We start from the raw sequence: 13,641 nt of genomic DNA on the forward strand, positions 1-13,641 counted from the left end.
TTTGTTTTTCTGCTGCATTCAGTATAAACGAAAAGTGACATTTAATTGTGGAATTAAACTTCTTTTCAGTTGTTGTGGCGGTGCCATTGAGTGCAATAGTGAATTTGGAACCTCCGCGACCTCTGGTGATGCGTGTAGATCGGCCATCTTTGTTCCTCATAAGCAAGTTGAAGCAAGACGATTTTGGAACAGTTGAAGATGTTGTAAATTTGTTCCAAGGACACGTTGTTAATCCTCAATTATAATTTATACGTAACTATGTAGAATTATCCGTCAATACCTCATAAGTATTCTCCAAAATTGTTTTTGGCGAAATAAACTTAAAAACTTAATATATTATATCATGGTGAATAAATATTGCTATATGCCTTATTTTATGTATATAATTTCCGCAATTTCCAATGTTTGGAAATCGAAAATTTCTTAAATTTGAGAAACCAATTTGCAAATTTAAAACTTGAAATTTCCAATATATCAAAATCGAAAATTTCTTAAACTTCAGGAACATATTTGCTACTTTTAAAACTTAAAATTCGCAATATTCCAAAATTTAAAGATTCAAAACTTTGGGAACCGGTGTTTAAACCCCAAAATTTTCGATATTCCAAAATTCGAATGTTTCAAGTTTTGCAAACTGAGACTCCAGCGTCTCAAATTTTCAACACCTACAATCTCCAACATTACAAATTTCAACACTTCCAAATTTACAAACACGAATTTCTTTAATTTCCAGCAGTTTCGTTAATCTTCTTTATTCCATCATGTCTTATATTTTTTCTTGTTTGTATCTATTTAAAAGAATTTATATATAGACTGTGGATTGCACGAAGTTGGCCTGCAATATCTGCATCACACGTACATGAAAAATAATTGCACGTTTTGCACTACACTAAAAACAGTGACAATTACACTAACACTTTCCAGTAAGAAAAGAAGTTATTAAATAAATTCCTTGCAGAATTTATTTTAGACTGGGGAAGCTTTTGCACTTCTATGGCATTGGTAGTTCAGTATAAAAGGAATATGAGATTTAATTGTGGAATTAAACTTCTTTTCAGTTATTCTGATGAAGACATATAGTGCAGATTTGAATTTGGAACGTCCGCGACCTCTGGTGATGCGTGTAGATCGGCCATCTTTGTTCCTCATAAGCAAGTTGAAGCAAGACGATTTTGGAATAGTTCAAGATGTTTTAAACTTGTTCCAAGGACACGTTGTTAATCCTCAATTATAATTTATATGTAACTATGTAAAATTATATTCTGCACAAATATTCTCTTAAATTGTTTCTAGCGAAACAAGCTCGAAAATTCATTACATTACGAATTGCGAATAAATATTATATGCATTATCTTACGTACATGATTTCTACAATTTTCAATATTTCATGTCGAGAATTTTTAAATTCTCAATATTTCACAAACCCATTTTCAAAACCGAAAATTTGTAATATTTTAAAATTTGAAAGTTCCAAATTTTGGAAACTGAGTTTTAAACCAAAAATTGTCAATACTCCAGAACTTGAAAATTCAGAATGGAAAGTGAGTTGCCATTGTTTCAATTTTTTGAAACAGTATGCAATATTTACAAATTCCAACACTTCCAAATTTACAAACACGAATATCTCTAATCCTCTGCAGTTTCGTTAATCTTCTTTATTCCATCATGTCTTATATTTTTTCTTGTTTGTATCTATTTAAAAGAATTTATATATAGACTGTGGATTGCACGAAGTTGGCCTGCAATATCTGCATCACACGTACATGAAAAATAATTGCACGTTTCGCACTACACTAAAAACAGTGACAATTACACTAACACTTTCCAGTAAGAAAATAAGTTATTAAATAAATTCCTTGCAGAATTTATTTTAGACTGGGGAAGCTTTTGCATTTCTATGGCATTGGTAGTTCAGTATAAAAGGAATATGTCATTTAATTGCGGAATTAAACTTCTTTTCAGCTATTCTGATGATGTCATTTAGTGCAACATTCAATTTGGAACCTCCGCGACCTCTGGTGATGCGTGTAGATCGGCCATCTTTGTTCCTCATAAGCAAGTTGAAGCAAGACGATTTTGAAATAGTTCAAGATGTTTTAAACTTGTTCCAAGGACACGTTGTTAATCCTCAATTATAATTTATATGTAACTATGTAAAATTATATTCTGCACAAATATTCTCTTAAATTGTTTCTAGCGAAACAAGCTCGAAAATTCATTACATTACGAATTGCGAATAAATATTATATGCATTATCTTACGTACATGATTTCTACAATTTCTAATATTTCATGTCGAGAATTTTTAAATTCTCAATATTTCACAAACCCATTTTCAAAATCGAAAATTTGTAATATTTAAAAATTTGAAAGTTCCAAATTTTGGAAACTGAGTTTCAAACAAAAAATTGTCAATACTCCAGAACTTGAAAATTCAGAATGGAAAGTGAGTTGCCATTGTTTCAATTTTTTGAAACAGTATGCAATATTTACAAATTTCAACACTTTCAAATTTACAAACACAAACATTTCTACTCCTTTTTAGTTGCCTTACATTTATTCTACCATGTCTTTTTTATTTTTTATTGTTTCTATGTACGTGGATTTAAAAGATTTTATTTATACTGAGGATTACATGAAGTTGGAGCGATATCTGAATTACTCTGCCTCATGTGAAAAATCATGTGAAAAATAAAAAATCTCTACCTCATGTGAAAAATCATTATTCATACATGAATAATCATGTTTTATATTAATACAAACAGTGACAATTACATTAACACGTTTCAGTAACAAAATTAGTTCCTTATTTCAACTTATTCCAAAATAAGTTCTGTAAATTCCTCACAGAATTTCTTGTAGACTTTAGAATAGCTTTTGTATTTCTGCTGCATTTGTTCAGTACAAATGATAGGTGACATTTAATTGTGAAATTAAACTTCTTTTCAGTTGTTGAGGAGGTGGAAGTGAGTGCAATGCTGTTTCCGGAAGCTCCGCGACCTCTGGTGATACGTGTAGATCGGCCATCTTTGTTCCTCATAAGCAAGTTGCGTGAAGATGATTTTGAAACAGTTCAAGATGTTGTAAACGTGTTCCAAGCACACGTTATTAATCCTCAATCATAATTTATACGTAATTATGTAGAAATATTCGTCAATGCCTCTTAAGTATTCTCTAAAATTGTTTTTAGCGAAATAAGCTTGAGAACTTAATATATTATGGTGAATAAATAGTGGTATATGCATTATCTTACGTATGTAATTTCTGCAATTTCCAACTTTAAAATTTCCAATATTTGGAAATCGAAAATATCTTAAATTTCAGGAACACATTTGCAACTTTTAAAACCTAAAATTCGCAATATTCCAAAATTTTTGAAACCGTCGTTTCAACCCCAAAATTTAATATTCAAAATTTTCGATCTTCCAAAATTCCAATGTTTCAAGTTTTGGAAACTGAGACTCCAACGTCTCAAATTTTCAACACCTACAATTTTCAACATTACAAATTTCAACACTTCCAAATTTACAAACACGAATATCTCTAATCCTCTGCAGTTTCGTTAATCTTCTTTATTCCATCATGTCTTATATTTTTTATTGTTTGTATCTGTTGAAAAGATCTTATATATAGACTGTGGATTGCACGAAGTTGGCCTGCAATATCTGCATCACACGTACATGAAAAATAATTGCACGTTTCGCACTACACTAAAAACAGTGACAATTACACTAACACTTTCCAGTAAGAAAATAAGTTATTAAATAAATTCCTTGCAGAATTTATTTTAGACTGGGGAAGCTTTTGCACTTCTATGGCATTGGTAGTTCAGTATAAAAGGAATATGACATTTAATTGTGGAATTAAACTTCTTTTCAGTTATAGAGTCGGCAGTGAGTGCATTATTCAGTGTGGAGCCAACGCAACCTCCGGTGATGCGCGTAGATCGGCCATGTTTGTTCCTCATAAGCAAGTTGCATCAAGACTTTGGAACAGTTCATGATTGTGTACACTTGTTCCAAGGACACGTTGTTAATCCTCAATTATAATTTATATGTAACTATGTAAAATTACGTACCGTCTTACCACACAAATATTCTCTAAAATTGTTTCTAGCGAAACATGCTTAAAATCTCAATATCTTATATTGTAGTGAATAAATATTGGTATATACATTATCTTATATAAGTGACTGCAGTTTCCAAATTAAAAATTTGTAATAGTCCACGCGTCGAATTACCACGCGTCGAATATCCACGCATCGAAATATCACGCGTCGATTAACCACGAATAGAATTACCACGCGGGGAATTACCACGCGCCAAATTACCACGCGTCGAATTGCCACGCGTCGAATAACCATGAGTAGAATTATCACGTGTCGAATTACCACGCGTCGAGTTACCACGCGCCAAATTACCACGCGTCGAATTGCCACGCGTCGAATAACCATGAGTAGAATTATCACGTGTCGAATTACCACGTGTCGAGTTACCACGCGTCGAATAACCACGCGTCGAATTACCACGCGTCGAATAACCACGAGTAGAATTATCACGTGTCGAATTACCACGCGTCGAATAACCACGCCTCGAATTTCCACGCGCCAAATTACCACGCGTCGAATAACCACAAGTAGAATTATTACGCGTTGAATTACCACGTGCTGAATTACCACGTGTAGAATTACCACTCTGAATATTCCACAAACCCATTTGCAATTTTCAAAAGCCACAATTCGCAGTATTCTAAAATTTGAAATTTCCAAATTTTGGGAACTGTGTTTTCATCGTTTGAAAACAAAAATTTTCAATATTGAAAATCCCAAGATTTGGAAACTGATTACCACAATTTCAATTTTTGAAGATGTCCAACATTGCAAAATTCAGCACTACCAAATTTGCAAAAATGAACATTCCTAATTTTTTATCGTTTCGTTACATTTATTCCATCATGTCGTTCATATTTTTTATTCTTTGTACATCTGTTTAAAAGATTTTATTTAAACAGTGGATTACGTGAAGTCTGCAACAATACCTGAATCACACGTACATGAAAAAGCATTGCACGTTTTGCATTACACTAAAAACAATGACAATTACACTAACACTTTCCAGTAACAAAATAAGATTTTATTATTAAAAAAATTCCTTACAGAATTTATTTTAGAATGAGGGGAAGCTTTTGCATTTCTATAGCATTGGTTCAGTGCAAATGAAATGTGACATTTAATTCTGGAATTAACGTTAATTTCTTTTTAGTTTTGGGGTTTGTTCAACTGAGTTCAGACGGGATGTTCATACGTCTACCACGTACGGAGATGCGCATAGATCGACCATACTTGTTCTTTATAATCCAATTGGATCAAGACATATTTGAAATAGTTGGAGATGTTGTAAACTTGTTCCAAGGCTACGTTATTAATCCTCAGTTATAAATTATACTATATAAAAATGTATTCACTGTATAATCACATAGATATTGCACAAATATTTCGCTTTTAGTAAAGTAAATACTACAATTCAATATGTTATGGTATGTTAAATAAATATTTGTATATGCATTATCTCACGTATGTTATATAAATCCTGCAAATCCTGAATTCAGCAATATAAAGTTACAACTTCAATAAAAAATTGCACTTTTTCTGCGGTTTTTCATTTTTTACTAGCGAGCAAAAAATCCTTAATTGCAGTGTTTCAGAATTTTTATACGAAATCAGGCGGAAAAAATGGAGTAAAAAGTTAAATTTCGATTTTTGCTTCTATCTGCTCTCTTGGTTGAGACAGGTGATTGGAATTTAACACAGCAATGTTAAATTTTTGTTTGTACAATGTTTTTTTTGGATGTGTTATCGAATGACGTACTTAGCGTTTCAATTGTTTCATTTTTTCTTCGGCTGGATTTTAATTAAACAAGGAAGTGTTGCAAGAAATAAATGATTCCCGTATTTCCATATGGAATGCTAGGCCGCCATTTTGTCCATCCATGCAATGCAAATGGCGTCCATAGCAAGATACCCTTGGGTATTCATCAATAAAGAAATTCATATTTGTCTCAAAATATTTCACGCCGTCATTTTATTAATCTGACGTGTGTAACATTGATTTTGAATTAAATTATTTTTTTCTACAAATAGTTAGGTGTCATATATCTCTTCGACCTGTAATACTGCGCATCGGTCGATCATGGTCGTCCATTTTATGCAGTACTAGCAAAAACTAGTGTGGACCTCATAATCTAATAATCTCACCAAGATCTCATAATCTCATTTAGAGGGCACATCACCAACTTCAAATCATAATTTCTACGTAATTGTATATTTAAGTAGATTTCATCAATAATCGATAAATGAGTGTCTTTATTTAATATTTCCAAGAACAGCACGTTATCATTTTGTGCAACTGCCGATAACAATGGTTTCCAATCACAAAAAATCTGTGACACATGTTTCCCGAATATTTTACAGTGTTCACTACAACAATAGTTGTAATATGCCGCATTTAATTCAAGAAACAAATTATTTTTTCTTTCAGCCCTTATGTTTGACAGAATGGGTGACTCCGACACTGAGTATCCTGTAGTGGTGCACATCAATCGACCGTGGTCTTTCATTTTGTGTCGTACGCATACAGACGAAATTGGCAGAATTAAAGACGTCATTACATTATTTAGTGGACACGTCAATTTCAACTCATAATTGCCTCGTAATTATATGTATTATTAAAGCTTTTCATGCTTCGCTTTAAGTCGCTTCGGTATTATAATTTAATATAAGTAAAAGTAATTCAAAGATTAAATTACATTTGTTTCAGTTTTAATGATGCCGTACGCGGCCAGTGTGAACTTTGGACCACCTCCACCCGTGATGATGCGAATTAATCGACCATGGTCGTTCTTTTTATGCAAAACAACCAAAAACCGATATGGAGGAGTGGAAGATGTTATAACCTTATTTAGAGGACATGTTATTAACTTCGATTAATTCCTTGTCGTACTTTGACGCACTGACTCACTCGTGACGCACTCACAGATCGAATATAACAAATCTTAGTCAAATTTTTATTACTCCTCAGTTGAAAATTTAAGTACAGTTATAATTTGCATTATCAAGGATCGCTGAATATAAAATATTCACAAGATTGTAATTTTTATTGTTTGTTGTCGGCACTGAATTACTACGTGTTGAATTACCACGTGTAGAATTACCATGAGTAGCATTACCACGAGCTGAATTACCACGTGTAGAATTCCCACGCGCCGAATTATCACGCGTCGAATTACCACGCCCCGAATAATTACGAGTAGAATTACCACGCGACGAATTACCACGTGTCGAATTACCACGCGCTGAATTACCACGCGTCGAATTACCACGAGTAGAATTACCACGCGTCGAAATACCACGCGCTGAATAATCACGAGTAGAATTACCACGCGTCGAATTACCACGTGTAGAATTACCACGCGTCGAATTACCACGTGTCGAATTTCCACGCGCCGAATTATCACGTGTCGTATTACCTTGCGTCGAATTACCACGCGCCGAATTACCACGTGTAGAATTACCACGCGTTGAATTATTACGCGCCGAATTACCACGAGTTGAATTACCACACGCTGAATTACCACGTGTAGAATTACCTCGCGTCGAATTACCACGCGCCGAATAATCACGAGTAGAATTACCACGCGTCGAATTACCACGTGTAGAATTACCACGCGCCGAATTACCACGCGCCGAATAATCACGAGTAGAATTACTACGCGTCGAATTACCACGTGTAGAGTTACCACGCGTCGAATTACCACGCGCCGAATAATCACGAGTAGAATTACCACGCGTCGAATTACGACGCGCTGAATAACCATGAGTAGAATTACCACAAGTAGAATTACCACGCGCCGAATAACCACGAGTAGAATTACCACGTGTAGAATTACCACGCGTCGAATTTCCACGCGCCGAATTATCACGTGTCGTATTACCTTGCGTCGAATTACCACGCGCCGAATTACCACGTGTAGAATTACCACGCGTTGAATTATCACGCGCCGAATTACCACGAGTTGAATTACCACACGCTGAATTACCACGTGTAGAATTACCACGCGTCGAATTACCACGCGCCGAATAATCACGAGTAGAATTACTACGCGTCGAATTACCACGTGTAGAATTACCACGCGTCGAATTACCACGCGCCGAATAATCACGAGTAGAATTACCACGCGTCGAATTACGACGCGCTGAATAACCATGAGTAGAATTACCACAAGTAGAATTACCACGCGCCGAATAACCACGAGTAGAATTACCACGTGTAGAATTACCACGCGTCGAATTACCACGCGCCGAATTACCACGTGTAGAATTACCACGCGTCGAATTATCACGCGCCGAATTACCACGAGTAGAATTACCACGCGCTGAATTACCACGTGTAGAATCACCACGCGTCGAATTACCACGCGCGAATAATCACGAGTAGAATTACCACGCGTCGAATAACCATGAGTAGAATTATCACGCGGCGAATAACCATGAGTAGAATTACCATGCGCCGAATAACCACTAGAAGAATTACCACGTGTCGAGTAACCACGAGTAGAATTACCACGCGCCGAATTATAGCTATGAATAGTTAGTTTTGACTGACGCACCTGACAAATCAATTGTACGGCAAGGAGTTAATACTGAATGCATCATTATATGTATTGCATTAATATTGCTGAATAAATGCTTTCCTAAATTATTTTATGTTCTCCTTTAATGTCGCCCTTCTTTTTCGTTTTATCTTCCGTATTACAGTTTAATATAAGTTAAAGTGTGTAATCAAGGATCAAATTTTATTTTTTTCAGCCGTAGTGTTTTTCTTGGCATTCGAATCCCTTGACCCACCTCCCGAGACAATACGGGTCGATCGACCATGGTCATACTTTTTATGCAGAACAACCACAAACGAATATGGAGCGGTTGAAAACGTTATAACCTTATTTAGGGGACATGTCACTAATTTCGATTAATTTGACTGGTTGATTGATTTTATATGGGCCTTGACTGCTATGATCATTGGCCCAAACTTCGCTTAATCCTCGTTGCATTACATGTATTGCATTAATATTGCTTAATAAATGCCTTTCTAAACTATTTCATGTTCCTTTAATGTCATCCTTTCCTGTTTAGGTTCAAAATTACAGTTTAATATAAATAAATATGTAATGCAAGGATTAAATTTTTTTTTCAGCTGTAGTGTTTTTCCTCCAGTCTGTCCAACCACCTCCCGAGGTGATGCGAATCGATCGACCATGGTCATTCTTTTTATGCAAAACAACCGAACACTATGGAACAGTTGAAAACGCTATAACCTTATTTAGAGGACATGTCACCAACTTCGATTAATAATTGATGCGTAGTTATATGTATTGCATTAATGTTGTTTAATAAATTTGTGCCTTAATAAATATTTTATGTTCCTTTGATGTCATTCTTTTCTTTTTACCTTCAGTATTCCACTTTCATATAAATAAATGTGTAATGCAAGGATTAAATTTTATTTTTTCAGCTGTAGTGTTTTTCTTCGAGTCTGCGTCCATTGACCCACCTCCCGAGATAATGCGAATCGATCGACCATGGTCATTCTTTCTATGCAAAACAACCGAAAACGACTACGGAGCAGTTGAAAATGCTATAACCTTATTTAGAGGACATGTCACTAACTTCGATTAATAATTGATGCGTAATTATATTCGTTGTATCAATAAATTCGTGCCTTAATAAATATTTCATGTTCCCTTTAATATCACCCTTTCCTTTTTAGCTTCAGTTTATATACATATTACAGTTTAATATAAGTAAAAGTGTAATGCAAGGATTTTTTTTCAGCTGTTGGGTGGAAATTCATGTGTTCCCGACTCCATATACTCGTGATGCAAATCGATCGACCATGGTCATTCTTTCTATGCAAAACAACCGAAAACGGCTATGGAGCAGTTGAAAACGCTTTAACATTACTTAGAGGACATGTCACTAACTTCGATTAATAATTGACGTGTAATTATATATATTGCATTAATATGTCTTAATAAATTCGTACCTTAACAAATATTTTATGTTCACTTTTAATGTCACCCTTCTCTTTCTTTTTAGTTTCAGTATTATAGTTTAATATAAGGAAAAGTGTGATGCAAGGATTTCTTTCAGCTGCAAGGGTGATGCACGCGTCCCTCCGACCTTGTCCACCCGTGATGCGAATCGATCGACCATGGACATTCTTTCTATGCAAAACAACCAAAAACGACTATGGAGAAGTTGAAAACGCTTTAACCTTATTTAGAGGACATGTCACTAACTTCGATTAATAATTGATGGATAATTATATTCGTTGTATCAATAAATTCGTGCCTTAATAAATATTTCATGTTCCCTTTAATGTCACCCTTTCCTTTTTAGCTTCAGTTTATATACATATTACAGTTTAATATAAGTAAAAGTGTAATGCAAGGATTTTTTTCAGCTGGAAGGGTGGTGTACTTGTCCTTCCCACCCCGTCGACCCGTGGTGCAAATCGATCGACCATGGATATTCTTTTTATGCAAAACAACTGTAACCTACTATGGAGCTGTTGAAGATGTTATAACCTTATTCAGTGGACATGTCATTAATTTCGATTAATAATCGTAATTATATGTATTGCGTTATTGCTCAATAAATTCGTGCCTTTCTAAAATATTTCACGTTCCCCTTTAATATTCTTTAGAGGACATGTCATCAATTTCGACTCATAATTGCCTCGTAATTGTATGTATTGCTAAAACATTTCATGCTTCGCTTTAAGTCGCTTCAGTATCACAGTTTAATATAAGTACAAGTAATGCAAGGATTAAATTTTATTTTTTTCAGTTGTAGCGATAGTAGCACGCGTGGCCAGCTTGTCTTTCCGACCTCCTCGACCCTTGATAGTACGAATCGATCGGCCATGGTCATATTTCCTATGCAAAACAATCAAAGACCAATATGGAGGAGTTGAAAGTGTTATAACTTTGTTTAGAGGACATATTACCAATTTTTAATAATAATTTTTATCGACAGGCATATTTGTGACGGAAACACATGTTTTCAAAATGGCAACGATCCAGTTTAAATTATTTTATTGTTTCTCTGTTATAGGCATACTATTATAATGCTAAATTTATATTATATTAATTGTTATGTAGTTTTAATATCCTATGAATAAAATGTTCAGAGCATAAAGTATTGTTGAAGTATTATTACTTACATAAAGTATTGTTATCAGTTTTTTTAAAAAGTGTATGCAACGAGACGTTAGTGAACATCTTCGTGTCACTGATGATCGGAAGAAAGTTCACATGTTGACCTTGACTCCGGGATTCAAGGTCAAATGTGTTTATAACCGCACTTTGTAATGTTCAACAACAGAATACGAAATGAACTATCAGTGGAAACTCCTTTCCTTGAAAAATGTTTCATTTTAACATTATTTGTTGGTTACATTTACCACACTGACCACTGTGCTATTTACTTTTATACGCCATCTTGAAAATTATCACCTAAGTACAACGCAGGGGTTTCTCAATTAAAGTTAGAGAATTTTTCTATTTTATACGAAAAATAACCACTTGTGTCTGCTTAAGATACTGTTAATTGGAATTTAACTTAAATTGAACTTTAAGTTAAATTGAACTTGAAGTAGTTATGCATATTGCCTGATACCAATGGCTGTCATGAATGTAATCAATTGAAAATATGAACAATTATTATTGGACACTTAGACAATTCATTTTGTACATTTACTGCATTGCAACTATCCCTAGCAATGGCTGCAGCTAAAAAATTCTGTTCGCATGACTCTCACATATTTTACATTGTCGTTCAAATAATTTTGTTATTCTGTGATATTTCGTCTCAGTAATCATATTATTTAATTTATTGAACAAATTTTTTTTCCTTTCAGGTGTGATTTTTACTTTGACGAGTAGTCTATCCGTTCGTCGATATGAAGAGATGCACATCGATCGACCATGGACTTTCTTTTTATGTAAAGCACGGAAAGAACAAAATGGAGACATCGAAGATGTTATAACATTATTTAGAGGACATGTTACTAACATTGACGCATAATTGCTATGTAATTATTATATATAATAATAAAGTTATTTATCCTTAAAGTATTTTATGTTTTCTTTTAAGTAGCTCCAATATTATAAATACAAGTAAATACGTCATAATGTAACTAAGGTAAATTATATTTTTTTCAGCTATTCAGCTAACGTTCCACATGAGCTTGTCGGCTGAACCTGAGTACGTGTTGATGCAAATCGATCGACCGTGGTCATTCTTTTTATGCAGGACATTCAAAAACCGATATGGGACAGTCGTGGATGCCATAACTTTGTTTAGAGGACACGTTACTAATGTTGAATAATTTTTGACTTGTATTATTATATCAATTTATGACGAAAACACATTATAGTTTAAATCGTTAGACTGTAAGCATAGTATTATAATATCAAAATATATTAATTTGTAATTCTATGAATTTTCTAACAATAAATTTATGTGTAAGGTATGAGGTATCGTGTTTGTATTGTTACACAAAATTGATCTCAACCTTGATTTTTAGATTCAAGGTCAAATCTATTTATCAACGCACTGTGTAATATTCAACGACAAATATGAAATAAATTATCAGTGGAAAATCTATTGTTTTCTTGAAAAATCTTTCAATTTAGTATCATTTGATTAAAATTACATTTACCGATTTACACTGCGGTAGAAACGTGCAGCTTCTTTATACGCCATCTTGTATATTATGTTCACTCAGGCACAATGTAGGGGTTTCTTAATTTAAGGAAAAGAATTTTCCTATTTTATATGAAAAATATCCACTAGAGTCTCCTCCGATTTTCCTGTTAAATTGAATTCAATTTAAGTTGTGAATTTAAGTTAATTTAAACTTGATCTTATATTTAGCAATCTTTTTACTTGCGAGCAAAAACTAATGCAGCTTCGTGTGATATTGTGTGAGACTAATGGCTGTCGTGAACGCAATTCGTTGTGTGTCGATTAACAAATCGTTTAAACCGTTTCAGTAATAAAATAGGTTATCGATATAGTAAGTAATGTAAACTGTTGTAATGTAAACTGTGTTTCAGGACGTAAGATTATTATTAGAAAATGTAAACGTAGTAATCCCGTATTAATGCACGTCAATCGACCATGGCTATTCTATTTATGCAGAACGGGAGTTCAAGATGCCATCACTTTATTTTCTGGACAAGTTACTGACCTGGCTTCTGCATAATCATGTATGTTAGTAGTCTTACAATTAGTGTGAAACGTCATATGTCGGGCTTTTTTTGGGCGATGATTTGTTAATTTATGAGAGAGTTCGAGGAGATGTGTTATGAGAATTAGAAGGTTTCTTCCATTTTGTGATGTTGAGGAATTCTGGGAAGAATCAGGGAACTTAACCTTGAACCTCCTATGCCTCTTGTTGATTCACATTTCAAATGCCATAATTTGCCATCTTCTTCTTTAATACCAAATATTTTAATTTAAAAACTTGCAATCAAGTCTTAATAACATAATTTACTATTTTATAGCGCTTTGAAAGGTTAT

The 13,641-nt window shown here is 34.0% G+C and overlaps 1 protein-coding gene across 24 annotated transcripts in view; it reads left to right on the forward strand.

The window, feature by feature from the left end:
- Nucleotides 1-13,641, forward strand: part of LOC100884122 (antichymotrypsin-2) — a 34,626-nt gene that overhangs the window by 19,357 nt on the left and 1,628 nt on the right. For 2 of the 24 annotated variants that reach the window (XM_076541142.1, XM_076541132.1), the window contains exon 9: nt 70-233. The exons of 2 other annotated variants lie outside the window; for them this stretch is intronic. In XM_076541142.1, coding sequence (XP_076397257.1) covers nt 70-90 — 21 coding nt within the window. In that variant the 3' untranslated portion in view covers nt 91-233. Of the gene's footprint in view, nt 1-69; nt 373-1,058; nt 1,357-1,962; nt 2,146-2,948; nt 3,132-3,878; nt 4,178-5,260; nt 5,566-6,535; nt 6,717-6,814; nt 8,756-8,862; nt 9,151-9,247; nt 9,483-9,565; nt 9,740-9,885; nt 10,108-10,203; nt 10,416-10,516; nt 10,680-10,902; nt 11,257-11,974; nt 12,149-12,278; nt 12,722-13,175; nt 13,329-13,641 lie in introns of those variants that run through there. 20 more of the 24 variants (XM_012292150.2, XM_012292161.2, XM_076541139.1 and 17 more) reach the window with 20 other exon arrangements.

The sequence above is a fragment of the Megachile rotundata genome, chromosome 16, assembly GCF_050947335.1.
Source record: "Megachile rotundata isolate GNS110a chromosome 16, iyMegRotu1, whole genome shotgun sequence".
In the NCBI taxonomy this organism is placed as follows: domain Eukaryota; kingdom Metazoa; phylum Arthropoda; class Insecta; order Hymenoptera; family Megachilidae; genus Megachile; species Megachile rotundata.